Source organism: Eleginops maclovinus, chromosome 2, assembly GCF_036324505.1.
Source record: "Eleginops maclovinus isolate JMC-PN-2008 ecotype Puerto Natales chromosome 2, JC_Emac_rtc_rv5, whole genome shotgun sequence".
In the NCBI taxonomy this organism is placed as follows: Eukaryota; Metazoa; Chordata; class Actinopteri; order Perciformes; family Eleginopidae; genus Eleginops; species Eleginops maclovinus.
This window is the reverse complement of record NC_086350.1, coordinates 10468772-10484819: the sequence shown is the minus strand read 5'-3', so window position 1 is coordinate 10484819 and position 16048 is coordinate 10468772. Positions and strand designations below refer to the sequence as shown.

Genomic DNA, 16048 nt, shown 5'->3' with positions numbered 1-16048 from the left:
AGTGTTGAGTGTTCACATACTTTTGGCCATGTATCAAGGGTTCCGTAGATTACCAAGTAAATCAGTCAGACAGACAGTTGGATCCTGACGCATACGACAGTTAGAATCAGGGTGTCACTCTCGCTCTCCGATGAAATCACTTTCTTTGACGCACACACTCGAGTCATAAGTGATATGTTGCAACATCCTAAAATCAGCACTGATGTTGAATCACAAACCAAAAATACAATATATTGTGCAAGTTTATAATACATAACCTCCCCTACCATACCCAGAACAGTTTCAGATACAGCAGAAAGTAAATATCTTTATAGTTGAAACACAAAATTCAGCGAAATCAAACTTTGTGTCTTCTGTGGCAGTCAAACTGTCTGCCCCCCTCCTCTGTACACACCCTGCGGTGACATGCTCTCTGTTGATTCATCCCTTTGTTTTGTGCATTTACCTGTAATTGAAAGGAGGATTGTAGATTTCAGGGCGGTGACTTTGAGTCTTACTTTTAATACATTCTATGCATCCCACTATATCAGATCTTTCGGTGAGACGAGCAGGAACACTTCACCAGAGTAGAGCATCTTCAATCAACACAACTTCAATGGTTATGGTAAGTTAAAATCTGTGATTTTGAAAAAAAAAGGTACAAGATTTTTAAAATGTTTGGGAATCATCAATTACAATCTAAAAACGTTTCTCACTATCTAAGACTGACTGAGACATTACGTATCTGCGTGTTAAGCTGTGATTTATCCTTTTTCCTCTGACTGATTGTTTCCATCAACAAACATTATATGAAGGTGAAGTCAGAGTGTGAAGAAATTTGTCAAAAAAGAAAATAAGTAAATGAATAGCATAGGAAGGATTATTCTATACAGTAGGTCTCATTCCTCCAACTTTGATCTGCTTCGGGTGAAATGAATCCTCTTCCACCCTCGGGGGAAATGTTTGGGAGATTGAATTACCTTCAGAGAGGATGTGGTTTAACTTTTTCACCCTCGATGCACCCAAACAAAGACAGGCAGTCAGGAAAAACGGCAACAAGAGCATTGATGTGTATTTTGATTTCAATTACAGATGTTTAACCTAGTCCAACAGCAGAGGTGTAAATAATCTAAGTATGTTAACTCCAGTAATGTACTTAAGTACAATTTTGAGGTACTTTTAATTAATTTGTTTAATTGTTGGCTACTTTGTTCTTTTATTCAACTACAATTCAGAAGTAAATAGTGTACTTTTAATCCACTACATTTATTTCATACCTTTAGTTTCTTTGTAGATTTGGATTAATGATTGGAAATGCAATCAACACTTAATTAAGACTTTAGTTACACCTGGAGTAAATTCACAAGCTACCCTGCAGCAAACAAAGTCATTAAAACTGGCTGCACCTTTACCATCTCTAATAAACACATTAATGCATCAATAATTATAATGAAAACATATAATATATATTAGATGCTAATACTTTTCTTTTAAGAGACTTTTTCAAATAGTCTGTATCCAGACAGGTACAGTGTATCATGTTCTACTCCCACGCTTCATGTTGCTTTCATAACGGCTGTGATGACTCACGGTTGCTAAGCTCATATAAAACAAACCAGATAAACTTAAGGTGTGGCTCAATATTAATACCAGAGTGAGACAGTGCCACACCTGGTAACAGTCCTTCATTCACACTCAATCTTGGGCTAATTTGTGAAACATCACAGATAAATCTTTCAAACCATTGACAGCCCAAAGCTTTTTAACTCTGCAGACTGAGGCATAGGGTATACATGTCTGAACTTAACTTTTGTAGTTTAAAAAAACTAGAGCAATATCTTTAATCACAAAATAAACCAATAGATGAACTAAAAGTTGTTGGTAGGGAAAGTGCTGCTAATATGTTTTACATTAGTTAAAGCAGCAATACTACTGTGTAGAAATACTCTGTTGCAATAGTAATAGTAAAGATATTGAGGCATTAATGTGGAGGCCTTAATGTTTCATACGACTGGGAGCTGGTAACTAATGCAGTGGAGTAAACTAAATGTGTGTTTTGTAATGCAACAGTAGAAGTAGAAATATAAAATGGCATCAAATAAATAAATAAATAAATAGCACCTTAAAATATCTCTTGGTAAAGTGCTTTAGTAAAAGTACTTTGTTGCCCTGCACTTCTTTTAATAACAGTGCTGTGTCACTGGATGTCGCATCATAGCGTGAAGGAATTAGCCCTATCACAATTAACACGTCATTCTTTGGATATGACTTAACTGACCACAGTCACAGAGCTGTGACACATCTATTCACAGCTGTTTGACCTGGATAATCCACACTGCCACTTCCTGTTTGACTCTGTTACAAGATGGAGCTTTATTTTACCTTTATTTTTCAAATACATGATTGCAATAAATGTAACTTAATTTTAAAAATACTAAACGTGAGAAAAATACTCTTATTAATGCAACATTATATATTCATATTTACATACATTATTGTTATTATTACTTTTGTTTTTTTAATCCAAAAATAGATTTATGCCAGTATCAGTTCTTTCAATTTAAAAAAGGATGAAATTAATTTAAAATGAAATTCAAATCCAGGTATTGATTTTTTGTTTTACTTCTAATCGAGAACTGAAAATGCTCAACTAAATATTGTTTGCAGTGTGCAGCAATGCTACTCAACCTAGCATATGTGTTTGAGGTCACTAGGTCAAGGAAAGGCCAGTCGAAAGTTTATTAGAGAGCAGCCTCAGTGAGGAGGACAGGAAAAGCATGGTTATTTGGCTTTACGTAAGTGATAGAAGAAGAATAGCAGCACCTGAGCGCAGGTAGTGATGCGTCCTGAGGCTCCTCCTCCTGATGTTCAGCTCTCTCCCCCTGAACGCTTTTCTCTCTCTGCGACTCTCACACATTCAGCTGCGCAAATAACCTGAGTCAACACGGACTGTTTCTGTCAGGACGCCCTACTCGCGTCTTTTAACTTTTCGCCATGAGTGTCTTGGCCTCAGAGAACGTGTTTTTGTCCGCCTTACAGCCCAACACCTCGGTCACCACCTATGGGCTCCCGTCGGAGATCCATCTGGGGAACGGAGGCACCATGTCGGACGAGATGACCCGAGCGAGACGCGTTCAACAGCAGGTCCAGATGAGACTGGCGGAGAAGTCCACACTTCCGCGTCAAAATGGATCAACTACACAGTACGCCATGTCAGGTAAACACCAACAAGTGTTTTTAGTTGATTTCAACGAATGTTTTGACGTTGTGCTTCATGACACTAGCTTATTTTTGTGTACAGAGCTGAGGAATGACCTGTGGTCAGTGAGGGACTGATAAAGTTCAAACACCTCCGAGTCCCCACACAGAAACCAAAACAGGTGTAGGGACTGAAACTTAAACCCTAAAAAAACTCCACCAGCATATCAATAAATTGTGAACACAGATATCAACTACTTTATTCAATTTTTGTAAATCCACTAAACATTTGCTTTACTAATATATATATATATATATATATATATATATATATATATATATATATAAATGGATAATTAATGGATAAACACGTTGATTCAGTTAAGTTGCTGGAACCAGTTAACCTATGGTAAAAACAACAACAACAACACATTTAAAAAGAGGAGACAATACATTTCCTGTTTGCCGACAAATATATTATTAGATTTATCGTTTAAATTACAAAATAGTTAGTTTCCCTTTTATGGATAAGATTTTATAATGTTCCTAGATTAGTGACTCAGTGAAGTAGCTTTTACTTTCAAGAGTGTGTACGCATAATTAATGTAGGTGTGTTTGTGTGTGTGTTCATGAGCATGTTAGTCCCTTATTGTGCTTCCCGTCAGCACAATTTGTCTGGAATTTGTCTATCCGGCTCCTCTGCAGGTTCGTAGCGGTATAAACCTGAATCTGAATCCTCATATTTGATCTTAAAAGGGGTTAATTCTTCATACCCTCACACAAGCAAGGGTTAATATGTAACAGGCTCAAACAAGCCCTGCTTTCATGAGTGTCCCTGATAGCAGACGCAGGTAAAAGCCTTCCACTGTGGGATTGGGTTTCAGGTCTTACTCAGCATTAGGAGGTGAGGGCTGAAGAGATACCTGAGAGATGACGGTGTGGTGAGAACCAGTTGTGTGTCTGTTAAAAGATATTATGAAACAGCGTCTGTCTGACCCTAACTGGCACACAGACAGCCAAGGTGGGGTTGTCAAATAACCAGCAGTGAGTCCCACAGGTGGAAATTAAAGGCTTTCAGGAGAGTTTTAAATTAGTATACCCCATTGCTACGGTAATGCATTTAAGAAGCTGAATTGGTGTTACATGTTTAGCTACACAAAATGGTGACAAGAACATGTGCGCCTGCTCAATGCACGAAGACATTCCTTCATGTCCCATAATTCATTGTGTCGCCCCAAACTACAGGGAGCAGTGCAACGACAGCTCCTTGCCTGCATTATATTTACAGTTCTGGTTTGTGAAGGAGAATGTTTTCTCACTGGTATAGTCTGAACACTTTCTGGAGGCACAAACAGTACCTGCCATGAAGGAAAACACATACTCAAATATCGCAACAATTTATGAAAACCTTGTCTGAGCATGATATTACACTGTTATCTCTGCCTGTCCTTTGCCCTGCGCTTTGCTGAGGGAGGAAGACATACAGTCATAAATTGTCGGTCATAAATTGTCGCTTCGTCAAATTCATTGTCTTGTGTAACCTCTACAAGAGAGAAAGAAAAATTCCTGACAACACAAGACGGATTGCTGCCATTTCAGTGGTTTGTGGCTTTAGAAGAACTTGTTATGAATGCATTACAGTTCATACATGAGGAAAACACCAAGAGGAAGGAACGCATCCTCTTGTGTTTTTAGTACTGCAAGACATTTGCATGTATTGACTATGTTTATAGGTGGGCAAGTCCTGGCAGAGAGTTAGAGCGAGAAAAGAAAGTGCATGCTTAAGATTTGGCTTCATTTACAAAGTTAATTTTTCAAACAACAACAAAGGAAATCTGAAAAGTTCAGTTTTCAAGGTGTGTCCTCTGTGTGTTGTAAAGGTGCTTTGGGCGTTGCCAGGTTGGGATGTGGCCAGGGAACATGTCAGTCATTTTCCCCTACACTTACTGGTTTGTGTGTGTGTGTGTGTGTGTGTGTGTGTGTGTGTGTGTGTGTGTGTGTGTGTGTGTGTGTGTGTGTGTGTGTGTGTGTGTGTGTGTGTGTGTGTGTGTGTGTGTGTGTGTGTGTGTGTGTGTGTGTGTGTGTGTGTTACTGCTTTCACTAATGCTTTCTTTAGTGAGAACATGTCAATACAGTTTACACCTGCTGGATGTGGCCCAGTACCTATTTACACATATCAGTGCTACAGCTGTTTAACCAGCAGGCAGCACAGTGGTCCTTGTAGGGGGCAGTGGCCTAAAAAACAAACACAAAATCAGAAGGTGTAAAGTGATTTCATTGTCACTGTCTAGGAGCATTACATCCAGATGGAATAGTGCCCATAACATTGACCAACCAAATTTTTGCGGCGGTGCGCGATGTTGCCCCCGGGCCCAGAATAGCGCAGGACCGGCCCTGCATATAAGTAACGTGGATATACTAAGTAGCGAAAGGCAGAGTAATAGAAAGTTAAAACAGTTTAATACATTTAGAAAGTGGAATTATTTGACTGTATTGCAGCCAGATAAACCAAAAAGAGAGACTAATGTCTGGGAAGGGTAACCAGAGACATGAGACCTGGTGACCAGTCGGCCCAGTTTACAGACTGTGTGTGCAAATGAAACTTCAGGCTTCAGTGCAACAGGACACCTGCTATACAAACTGTATGTCTTCCATGCAAGTCATCATACAGTAAAGCATCAAACCTCATAGCTGTGATGTTGTGATGAAATCTTCCTCCACTGTGCCATTTGTTCAGTATTTATTTAGATTGTTTTCCCATGTTTACAGTTTGTCATGCAGACAATCAAGTCAGTCCCTGCGTCTTCAAATGAATTTATACGAGTAACAATGTGTTAAAGAACAATAACCCACAGCAATTTTGCTTCAATTTGGAAACAAGATTGTGAAGGTAACAGGAGTTAATTTTCCCTTGTTTCCGAGATCGTGAGGTTTCACACCACTGAAGGACAGGCTTCACTTGATGCTGTATTATTCATGTGTGTTATTTGGTGGCAGAGCTGAATGATCGGCTGACACATCAAACACACAACACAAAACACAAATCAAAAGTTTTCCACAGTTTTTTCTTACTATATTTGATTAATTACTTTTCTGACAAAGTTTTGAGCAGGCAATTAAGCTGTAGAGTCCTAAAAACATTACAAGTCCAACCAGCAGGGTGTCAGTACTCAACACTGATAACTGTCAAACGTCTATTAAATGAATATCTGGAATTAGCTCTGGATAGGATCAACAATATGAACGTTAATTATCTACATATAATCTTTTTAACAAAATAACATATTCAGATGTAACCCCCTTTTTGTAAATATTTTCATTGGTAACTGTTATTTAATAAATAAATAAATCTCAGTTATGTATCTGAGTACAATTGCATTTATTTTGTCATTTAAACCAGCTGGTCTTTCAGTAGAGCCTATCACTGAAATCAATGTGATCTTCTTAATGTATTCATCTGTTATTTTTTCTCTCTGCTTCCTCCCAGACTACGGCGGGTCTTCAACAATGAAATATCAGACATTGAACCCAAACTACAGCTCTAAGTCATCCTACATGTACTCAGGCTCCAAAACAATGGTGAGTAATACAGCCTTATCTCACTCTTTTATCATGTATTCACACTTCAAAAAATCAGCCGATCGTGTAATATGTCATCAATGACTCTCTACCAGCATGTGTGGTATTTCACAGTATGCTGTGATGAGATCACCTCAGGTTTTCAAGTCTACCCTCTAGATTCCTCCAGTTTAGTGATTCAACAGAAAGATGCTGGATTTGGGCCACAGATGTTTGAGCTCTTGGACTAAGAGGGACCTTAAGTTGCATATTAGACGAAAGATAGTACAATTGATGTGATTGGATTTAGAAACCATTGTTGTTGATATGTTGTGACTCACACAGCTCATTAAAGCTTTATGGGTATCTCTGGTTACACATGTGATTGTGATCGTCACTCCTTCCCTCATCCTCAGGGTCCACGCATCTCCCAGAAGACGGGTTTCAGCGCCCGATCTGCTGGTGCAGACATGGCCCAGCTGAACAGGATCAGTGGTGGTGGGGGAATGGGAGGTGTTGTTGTTGGTGGTGGTAGTGTTGGGAACGGTGGGATTGTGTACCGAGACGACCTGCGCATGGGCGGCTACCAAAGTGGAGGCTATCAAAGTGGCGGGTACCAAAGTGGCGGATACCAAAGTGGCGGATACCAAAGTGGCGGATACCAAAGTGGCGGATACCAAAGTGGCGGATACCAAAGTGGTGGATACCAATGTGACGGCTACCAAGGAAAGGTTATCCAAACAAGAAGAGCAGACCCAGAGACCCTCTCGATGCACGCGGTGCAGCAGCACACAGCGCAGGTGAATACCGGTTGTGTTGATATCGGCGATGCTGGCAGCTTGATCTCAGATCGTGACGCCACCTTTGGCCGCCAGTATGCACAAAGCGCAGTCAATGGCTACACCACCCAGGTTAGGCAAGGAGGAGGCTCCATGACCTTAAACTCACCCATGCGCCGATCTCTTAGTGGCACTCTTGCCCGGAGCGGAGGGATAACAGGAGGAGAGGCGGAGGTTTTCCAGCAGCACTCTTACAAAGGCCCGGCCCACCGCACCATCAGCAGGATTACAAACAGAAACCGGATGAGCACCGGCTCCTTGCCTGGGCAGCAGATCTTGACCAGTGGGAGTGTGTATGGTAGTGACAGAATGGATGGGGGATTTGGAATGGCCCAGGGAGCCATTATACAGCGTCCAGGCACTATATCTCGTGCCATGTCAATCAAAAGCATGCATAGTGTGGGCAGGGGCATGGACATCTACGGCAGGGAGATGGAGATGGGAGCCAGCATGGGGAACCTCAGCGGGTAAGAAGTTGTCTCCCAAGTCCCCCATTTTCTCACTTTTACAACATTGATGGCTCAATGTGTTTGTTTCATACTTTATTACTGACAGATCTTTAGAGGGTAATTTGTGTGTAGATAAGTGTAATTATTTTCCTTTTGTCAACAAATCCTAAGAAATCCAGTAATTGATCAACTGATCCTCCTTACAAGTACTTTTTGAAGGAAAAACCTTTTATGCCGTAGCTCTATCCCCTAAAGAGAGCCTCTCTGCCTCCATTGTCGTAACACTATTTAACATTACATTACATCTCAATATCACCAAGCCACACTTTTGTGACACACAGTGACATGTCCCTCGGTTACATGAACTGGAGAACTCTAGTTTCTCTTGATTCAATCCCTCATGCATTTTCCTGCTGCTGTAAACACTCACTTGTTCCCAGACATTAAGGATATTATAGAGAATGTCACAACCTTCATGTGCCTGGAGGTTTTAGTTAGGGAGTTTGTGATGTGAGTACAGTATTTCATAAGAGCTGTGGATTGGGAGGAGGCTCTGTAGTTGCAGGACTGGTTTTGGGTGTGGCAGCTCAGTTTCAGGCACATTTCACACATCCCAGCGTGTGGTTACCCGAGTAGATTTACAGACCACTGTGTGATTTGGAAAAAAAATACCAGAAGCTGGATTTTAGTACACAAGTAATAAATCATCCATAAATAATTACTATTGCTGACATATTTTGTGCTTCCATTCATAAGAAAACGGGGTAATGGGGTAAATAAACTGAGATTATTATGTTGAACTTGTTTTTGCTCTCTCACTAGGATCAACTCCTTGAACATGCCCTCAGCAGTGGAACACTTGAGAGAAGAGGACTATGACCTGCAGGTCCTGGGTGCCGCCTACATTCAACATGAGTGTTACAGTGACAACGATGCCAAAAACGAGGTAGTTAAACTTGTGGTTATAATTCTTGTCAACCATAGAAGCTCATTGATGCACGTTTGTCCATTTCTTGTGTGTTAAAGTAGCTATGGCTTTGTTTCTGGTCTGGTGTGCTCCAGTTGCTTCGCATCTTGGTCAATTTTTATTATCACTGTAAACATACTTGGAGTCTGCCGTGTCTGTTTTGAATGTCAGATATACACTGCAGAAGGGATTAACACTCTTATCTTATGTGATAGACAGCTACATTTCTGTGTTTTACCTATGAGAATACTCAGAGGTTTGGAGTGGGTGTTTAATGAGTTTTGTAAAAAATAAATCCAGATGTTTTTATATAAAAAGGAAACAAAGATGTGCTATAGGACAGAAAGGGGTGCGTCATGCAGCTAAGGTCTAAATGCTGGAAAACCCCCCAGGATATTGCACTTATGTAGCATTCGCTGTAACAACTTGTTAGATTCTTGCAAATTAACCCATTTTTTTTCTTGTAAGTTTGTAAAGATTAGGTTATTATTTAAATCAAAACCGACAAAAGTCTATTATTTTTCCCAATTGTCTATCGAGTATAAATCAAAAACATGTATATATCTTTTGAACTGTTGAATCATTTATCTAAAACCTATTGCAGAACTTGGCCACTCCTAGGGTCATCATTTTCTCTACCAACATGACCTTACATGTTGAATCATTTGAAACATGCCATAACCACATCCATGAACATGGAGAAAACATGGGGTAAAAGGAACATTAAATATCCTAAGCTGACATTTATTTTCCTGCAACTCCATCTCTAGGTGCGTTATTTAAAGGGCATCAGTGAGCTGGTGAAGCTGTTCAACTCTGAAAACCAGGAAGTGCAACGGTATGCCACCGGTGCAACACGCAACCTCATCTATGAGAACATGGACAACAAGGTGGCCCTGATCGAGGAGGGTGGCATCCCACAGCTGGTCGAAGCACTGAAAGATAAAGATGATGATCTCCACAAAAACATCACTGGTAGGAAAAAAACAGATGGCAGAGATGAGCTGGGATTTTTGCCTCAAGTAAAACTTTAGCAAATGGTGTCATCAGAGTTTTTGGATGCAACAAAATAACAGTGGATTAAATACCTGAGTGAAAACAGGCATTCCACACCAAACAAACAGGAGCCAAGCTGAAACTAGACCCTATTATCAGAATCAACATATTGTGAGCATTTAATGAAAGTAATTATAGTTACTTTTATATTTTAAGAGGAGATGTTGACTGTTGAATAAGTGTTCTTTGTAGTTGCAGTCGCTGTCATTATTGCAATCATCTGTTGTCAGCAGAACTGGCAGTCGTACGTCTCATAAGATTGAGACTGTAGGAATGTTAAAAAAAATGGATCTGAGAACTAAAACTTCACAGTGTAGAGAAATGCCTGGCATGCTGTGTGTCTGAAGGTGTAAAGAAAAGAAGGTGGAGCTGCAGATTTTCTATATGGGCCTGTGGACTAACAGTACTGTATACCTGCCACTCCCTTTTATAACTGATGGCCTTGTCACTCCTTTGAGCCGTTTCAGCTTGATTTATATCTGACGGGTCCCTTAATCACTCATTTCTGTGAGAATGTTCTAAATGTCAGAGCAACTCCTTTTTTTCTGGAGTTTTGCCAAATGTGACAAAGGTCTTTTTTTATAATACCAACTAATGTTTCATCTTCACTGCCATTTGAGTTTCTCCTATAGGCTTTGAAAGGATTTGATATGTCCATGTTTAACTTTGAAGGAAAGGCAGATAGTTGCTTACTTGTAGAGAGTTAGATGCGAAGATTTACACCACTTTCATGTGTGTATGTCACCGTAAATATGAAGATTCAGCCAGCAGGCCGCTAGCTTAGCTTAATCTTAAAACAGGGGAAAACAGTTAGCCTGGTACAGTCCAACAGTACCAAACTCGCATATGTTTTTAGCCAATAGCTCTTGTACAGTAACAAACAAACAGGTATAAGAGTGGTACCGATCTTGTCATCTAGCTCTCAGTAAGAAAGTGACTAATCTGCCTTCCCAAGTGTTGAACTGTTTATTTAAAAGGCTAGGGTGAAATATGAGAAAATATCCAACAGTCATCACGTCCAGGCTGGAAGTAAAACACAACATAATATAAAGCATAAAAGTCTGATTTGTTGACTCAACTCATGTGTCTGTGTGTATGCAGGTATCTTGTGGAATCTTTCCTCCAAAGACAACCTGAAGGACAAACTGGCCAAGGAGACCCTTCAAGAGCTGACCGACAGCATCCTCATCCCTCTGTCAGGCAAAGACACCGATGGCTACCAGCAGACGGCCTCTGAGGCAGACATCTTCTACAACACCACAGGATGCCTCAGGTAGACCTCACTTATTTGTCTCTTCTCTATATGCTGGCAGCATGCTCTTGTTGTTCAGATGAATTTCTTCCTGGCTCACCTGGGTTTGATTTTTTTTCTCTCATGATTGCATTTTCTATATGGGAACTTGTTCTGGCAGAAAACGCCAACTCACTAGCTCCAGGCTAGTGGAGCTTCTACCACACCCATGTTGTGTGCGAAAGCCTGTGCCACTCCATGCCCACGGCGCTTTGACTCTGTTTATGTGCATGCTGAACGGTTTATAATTTTTCAACTATTTTGTGGATATTTGGCTGGGTTTAGGCCCGAGGAATACAAATATATTATACTGATAGTGTGATATTAGAATATATATTGTGTTAAATTTTAGAAATTGTAATGTTGTAATATAAGTGTTTTCATTTCCTGGTTTTAAAAGCTGCATTACAGTAGAGCGATGTATTTTTATAACTGTGTGTATTAACTTTGGTTCAAAATATTGTGATGTTTGATATACACCAACCTTGTTTCTTAAAATAATATGATGCATGATTTATGGATTTTAACTTAAGTATCTCTGATCCCTCTCTTTGTGTTTAGGAATATGAGCTCTGTGAGCAAGAAGACTCGTCAGCAGATGAGAGAACAACCTGGACTGGTGGACTCTCTGGTGTGCTACATTCAGAAGTCCCTCGAAGACAGCAAGGCAGAAGACAAGGTGAGACATAATGAGATAGAGCTGAATTTAATCAGATTTTTCTGTTCAACATAAGGATTATGTATTTATTTGTGTGTGTGTGTGTGTGTGTGTGTGTGTGTGTGTGTGTGTGTTCCTAGGGGGTGGAGAATGCAATGTGTGTCTTGAGGAACCTCTCCTACCAGCTCTACAGTGAGCTGCCTCCATCTGTCATGAGCCGCCTGGAAGGACCATCTAGGGATCAGGGCTCAGGAAAGGGTGACGCCATTGGTTGCTATACACCTCAGGGCCGGAAAGCCAAAAATGTACGCACACGTGAGATCATCAGCATTTTGTGTGCATGTTAGGGCTGCTCCTTCTTAGTCAACTAATAGGTTGTACTTTTTTCATGGTGAACTAGTTATTTCCCAGCCTTACTTATGATCACATTTTGGTCCAACACAACATTTAAAATGGTGCTTTTGCATGATTCTTTGTCCAGAATACCAGTTTTTACAAATTGGTCAATTAAAATAATGAATCATCCTGACAGAGAAAGAACCAGGACATCTCCGCTTTCAGCGAGGTGTCTCGGGTGCCAAAAGGCATGGAGCATCTGTGGCATCCAGAGATTGTGAAGGTGTACAAGCAGCTGCTGCAAGACTGCGAAACCAACTCTACCACCCGCGAGGCGGCTGCTGGAGCACTGCAGAACATCACCGCTGGAGACAGCAGGGTAAGAAGCATATTCATCATGCCATATTCAAATGCATAATCTACATTTGTCCCATATTTAAACTGTCTCTCCCTCTTTGTCCCCCAGTGGGCGTCACTGCTGAGCCTGGTGGCTCTGGAACAGCAGCGCATTCTGTCTGTGGTGCAGCACCGCATGCAGACCAGCAATGACCTGGAGCTGCGATCCCTCACAGGCTTACTACGAAACCTTTCCCGACATGTCAGGGATAAGAATGACATGGGTCAGTTATTTTTCTTAAATAAATGAAAAATAATAAACCGTTTTTAACCAAACGTTTGAATGTGAGTCCATGTAGGATCCACTTGCTTATTAATAGGAATGATCTGATTCTAAAAAATGCGTTTTCAACAAATAATCTAACATAACTTGTTGGTTTATCCAGCCACAAAGGTGGTGAACAACATGGTGAGCATGCTGCCTGACGATGGGAACCAGAAAGATCCCTCCAGCGATGTGGTGATCAACATCTGTGGAGTTCTCAATAACCTGGTGACCAGCAGCTCTGTAGCTGCCAGAGACATCGCATTCTTTGACGGCCTGCAAAAACTGTTCAGCATCAAACACTTGACGGGCACTAGCAGGTAAGACGGTTTCCGATGTGCCATTGACTAAACATGCTGTATTGATTGAATGTATTATCACCCGGACATTTCTACATCCACAAGACATTTGCATGTTGAATATCTTCTCACATAAAGTTATTTGTAACAAGTGTTAACCTTGGATAAATCTTTTTTTTTTCTAGCACGGGGCGGATGAAAGCAGCCACAGCAGCAGGAACAGTTCTCAACAACATGTTCCAGTACAAGAAACTGCACAAAAGTTACAAAGAGGTAAGAAAGTAAAAAGGCGCTCTGCATGATTAATGATGGCCCAAAAAGAGAGGGAAAAACAATAACATATTAAAGATAATTCAGCACTTATCAAAATGTTTTTTTTCTAACCGTCTATTAAGAGTTTAAGCAGAGCTTTTAAGTGTTTTCACATCCATTCAGATGCCACCAAAACAATCAGACCACAAAGCAGCAGATTTTGAACATGAATACTTGTAATGAAATCCTGAAAGCACATATTGCACTGTTATAAAAACTCTTGAATGCATACATACACACATTTGTTACCAACTTAAACTGAATTAATCTTGCACTTTAAAATGCCTTTGAACTGTTTTATGGATAATCCTCACACATTAAAGGGATGTTTATTGTAGTATAAGGAGAAAATATGCCCTGAAGTAAATCATGACCTATTCAATTTGTGCATATTCTTTTCATATTGCATAACAATGTCATTAATTCAGTACAAAGCACTTTAAGAGTCTCCTGGCCTCTTAATTGGTGAGAAAAACAAGTCAGATTATGTTAGTTGAACGCCACACAAAAGGCACTAAACCACACCTTCATTCTTATATCTGTGTGTGTTGCCAAGTGTGATGAAGAGTGAGAGTGAAATTGTGTGTGTGTGTGTGTGTGTGTGTGTGTGTGTGTGTGTGTGTGTGTGTGTGTGTGTGTGTGTGTGTGTGTGTGTGTGTGTGTGTGTGTGTGTGTGTGTGTGTGTGTGTGTGTGTGTGTGTGTGTGTGTGTGTGTGTGTGTGTGTGTGTGTGTGTGTGTGTGTCGCTGTAGGGGTGGCAGATGACATTCCTCTCTATTCTTATTTCCCTCAATAGTTGGGCGGCACATGTTCAAAACCGTTTTTTTGGCTCTGACTGTTCACACTGCTTTTCTTTGAACACACACAAACACCCACACACACAGAGCCACTCGGGCGTGTCCGCGTCTTGGGCAGGGCCAGGTGCCCTACGTGTGCTGACTTTGGCAGATCCTGACCTGCCCCTCCCAAAGGGTGCGGTGTGCACGTTATTTCCTAACAAACAGGTCCCAACAGAACCAAAAATGCATTAAAGCCTGTCTTAGACAGATTGAAATGTTATCGTCAGATACCTAAACCAAGTTCCAAAGTATTTGTGCGTAGGCACACATCAGACTATGTATTTGTTATGCAATGTTATATCATTGTCTTTTTTGTTTCTCTGTGTTACAGAAAGGGTATGGGAGACAAGACTTTTTGGATACGGTGATCTAAAACAAAAGGCAGCACTTCTACATTGGTGAAGAGGCCTGCTCTCCACCAGCCCCCAGTGGAGCAAAGAGACTGCTTGTACTATTTCAAAGATACGTTTTTATCTGTCATACTTACTGCGATGAGAATATGGACACACAACTGATGGAGGATCTACGCAATGGAAAGACTTCCTGTGTCATTTTTAAACTCGACAGACAGTTCAAGAAATGTGGATCCGGCGTGGCTAGGACTCAAATGTGTGCACCTTAACCATTTACTCTTTCTGTTTGAACACTGTATGTTTTAGTGTGGAATCAGGGATTTTTTTTTTTTTAACAGAGCAACATTTATTCAGATATAATTTCAGCTGTTTTTTTGGTGGATTGACAACTGTTGATGGACCACTCCCTGTCGCACCTCCAGCACAGAATGAATGCATTGAAGTGTGGTACAAACATGCTGTTCTTGTAAATATTGCTTCTTCTTTCACAAAGAAATCAAATGTTCTATACTTTGCACCTACAATATCTACTTTGTTTTTGTAGTTTTAGGATGGATAAATGTGTTTATAAGTGAGTCAATATTATAACATGATTATAATTGAATGTAAACCACAGGATTTATAGAAATTTGAATGTTAATACTTAAGATTAAGAAATCTAGGAATAATGGTTGTATCTCCAAAGTTGACTTTTGTATTTAGTCATGTGCTTTTTAAATTTGCAAAATTTCAGTCTTGTCCTACATTTGTAGTCGTTTTGTCAAACACAATTCATAGACTACTTTATGTTTGTTTATGTTTCTTCATCAGGCCATGAAACCTGCTGTTTGTGTACTTTATTAAGTGGTGTGAGTGTACAAATACACAGTGCTGACTTTATTTCAAAACAAATATCATATAGTGATAATGATATCTGTTTTGTTTTTGAGGTTTTATTGCAAAATCGAACACGGACCCCAGACCCCATTGAAAGTCATATAGATTGTCAAGTATTAAATGTGTCATAGTTCATACAAAAGTTTTAATTCAAAACTTTTTCAAAATTTGTAATAATATTTATTGCTCTGGCATAAATGGTTTCCCTTTGATATTAAGACTTCTGACTGCTTTCAGATTTGCTTTTGTTGTGTACAGGCAGATGTATCATCTTGATATTTTTCAACTAATAAAGATACCAATTTGAAATGTCAAGTGTGTGTGTGTGTGTGTGTTGCAGCCATCGCTGTGACTGTAATAGGAATAGGAATAATAGGA

At 40.1% G+C, this 16048-nt stretch overlaps 1 protein-coding gene across 1 annotated transcript; it reads left to right on the top strand.

Annotated features, from left to right (window-relative positions):
• The first annotated feature begins 447 nt into the window (after positions 1-447).
• On the top strand, positions 448-15985 carry pkp3a (plakophilin 3a). The gene is made up of 14 exons (XM_063902477.1): positions 448-604; positions 3019-3196; positions 6665-6756; positions 7152-8041; positions 8846-8969; positions 9761-9965; positions 11148-11319; positions 11899-12016; positions 12136-12300; positions 12528-12710; positions 12798-12951; positions 13114-13312; positions 13477-13564; positions 14773-15985. The coding sequence occupies exons 1-14, from the start codon at positions 512-514 to the stop codon at positions 14812-14814; spliced, it is 2703 nt and encodes a 900-aa protein (XP_063758547.1). The 5' UTR covers positions 448-511; the 3' UTR covers positions 14815-15985.
• The last annotated feature ends 63 nt before the right edge of the window (positions 15986-16048 follow it).

Coding starts and splice junctions, on each gene's coding strand:
- pkp3a (XM_063902477.1), top strand. CDS start 512: ATGCATCCCACTATATCAGATCTTTCGGTGAGACGAGCAGGAACACTT. Junction 12,301..12,527: donor AGGGCCGGAAAGCCAAAAAT/GTACGCACACGT, acceptor TCATCCTGACAG/AGAAAGAACCAGGACATCTC. Junction 13,565..14,772: donor TGCACAAAAGTTACAAAGAG/GTAAGAAAGTAA, acceptor TCTGTGTTACAG/AAAGGGTATGGGAGACAAGA.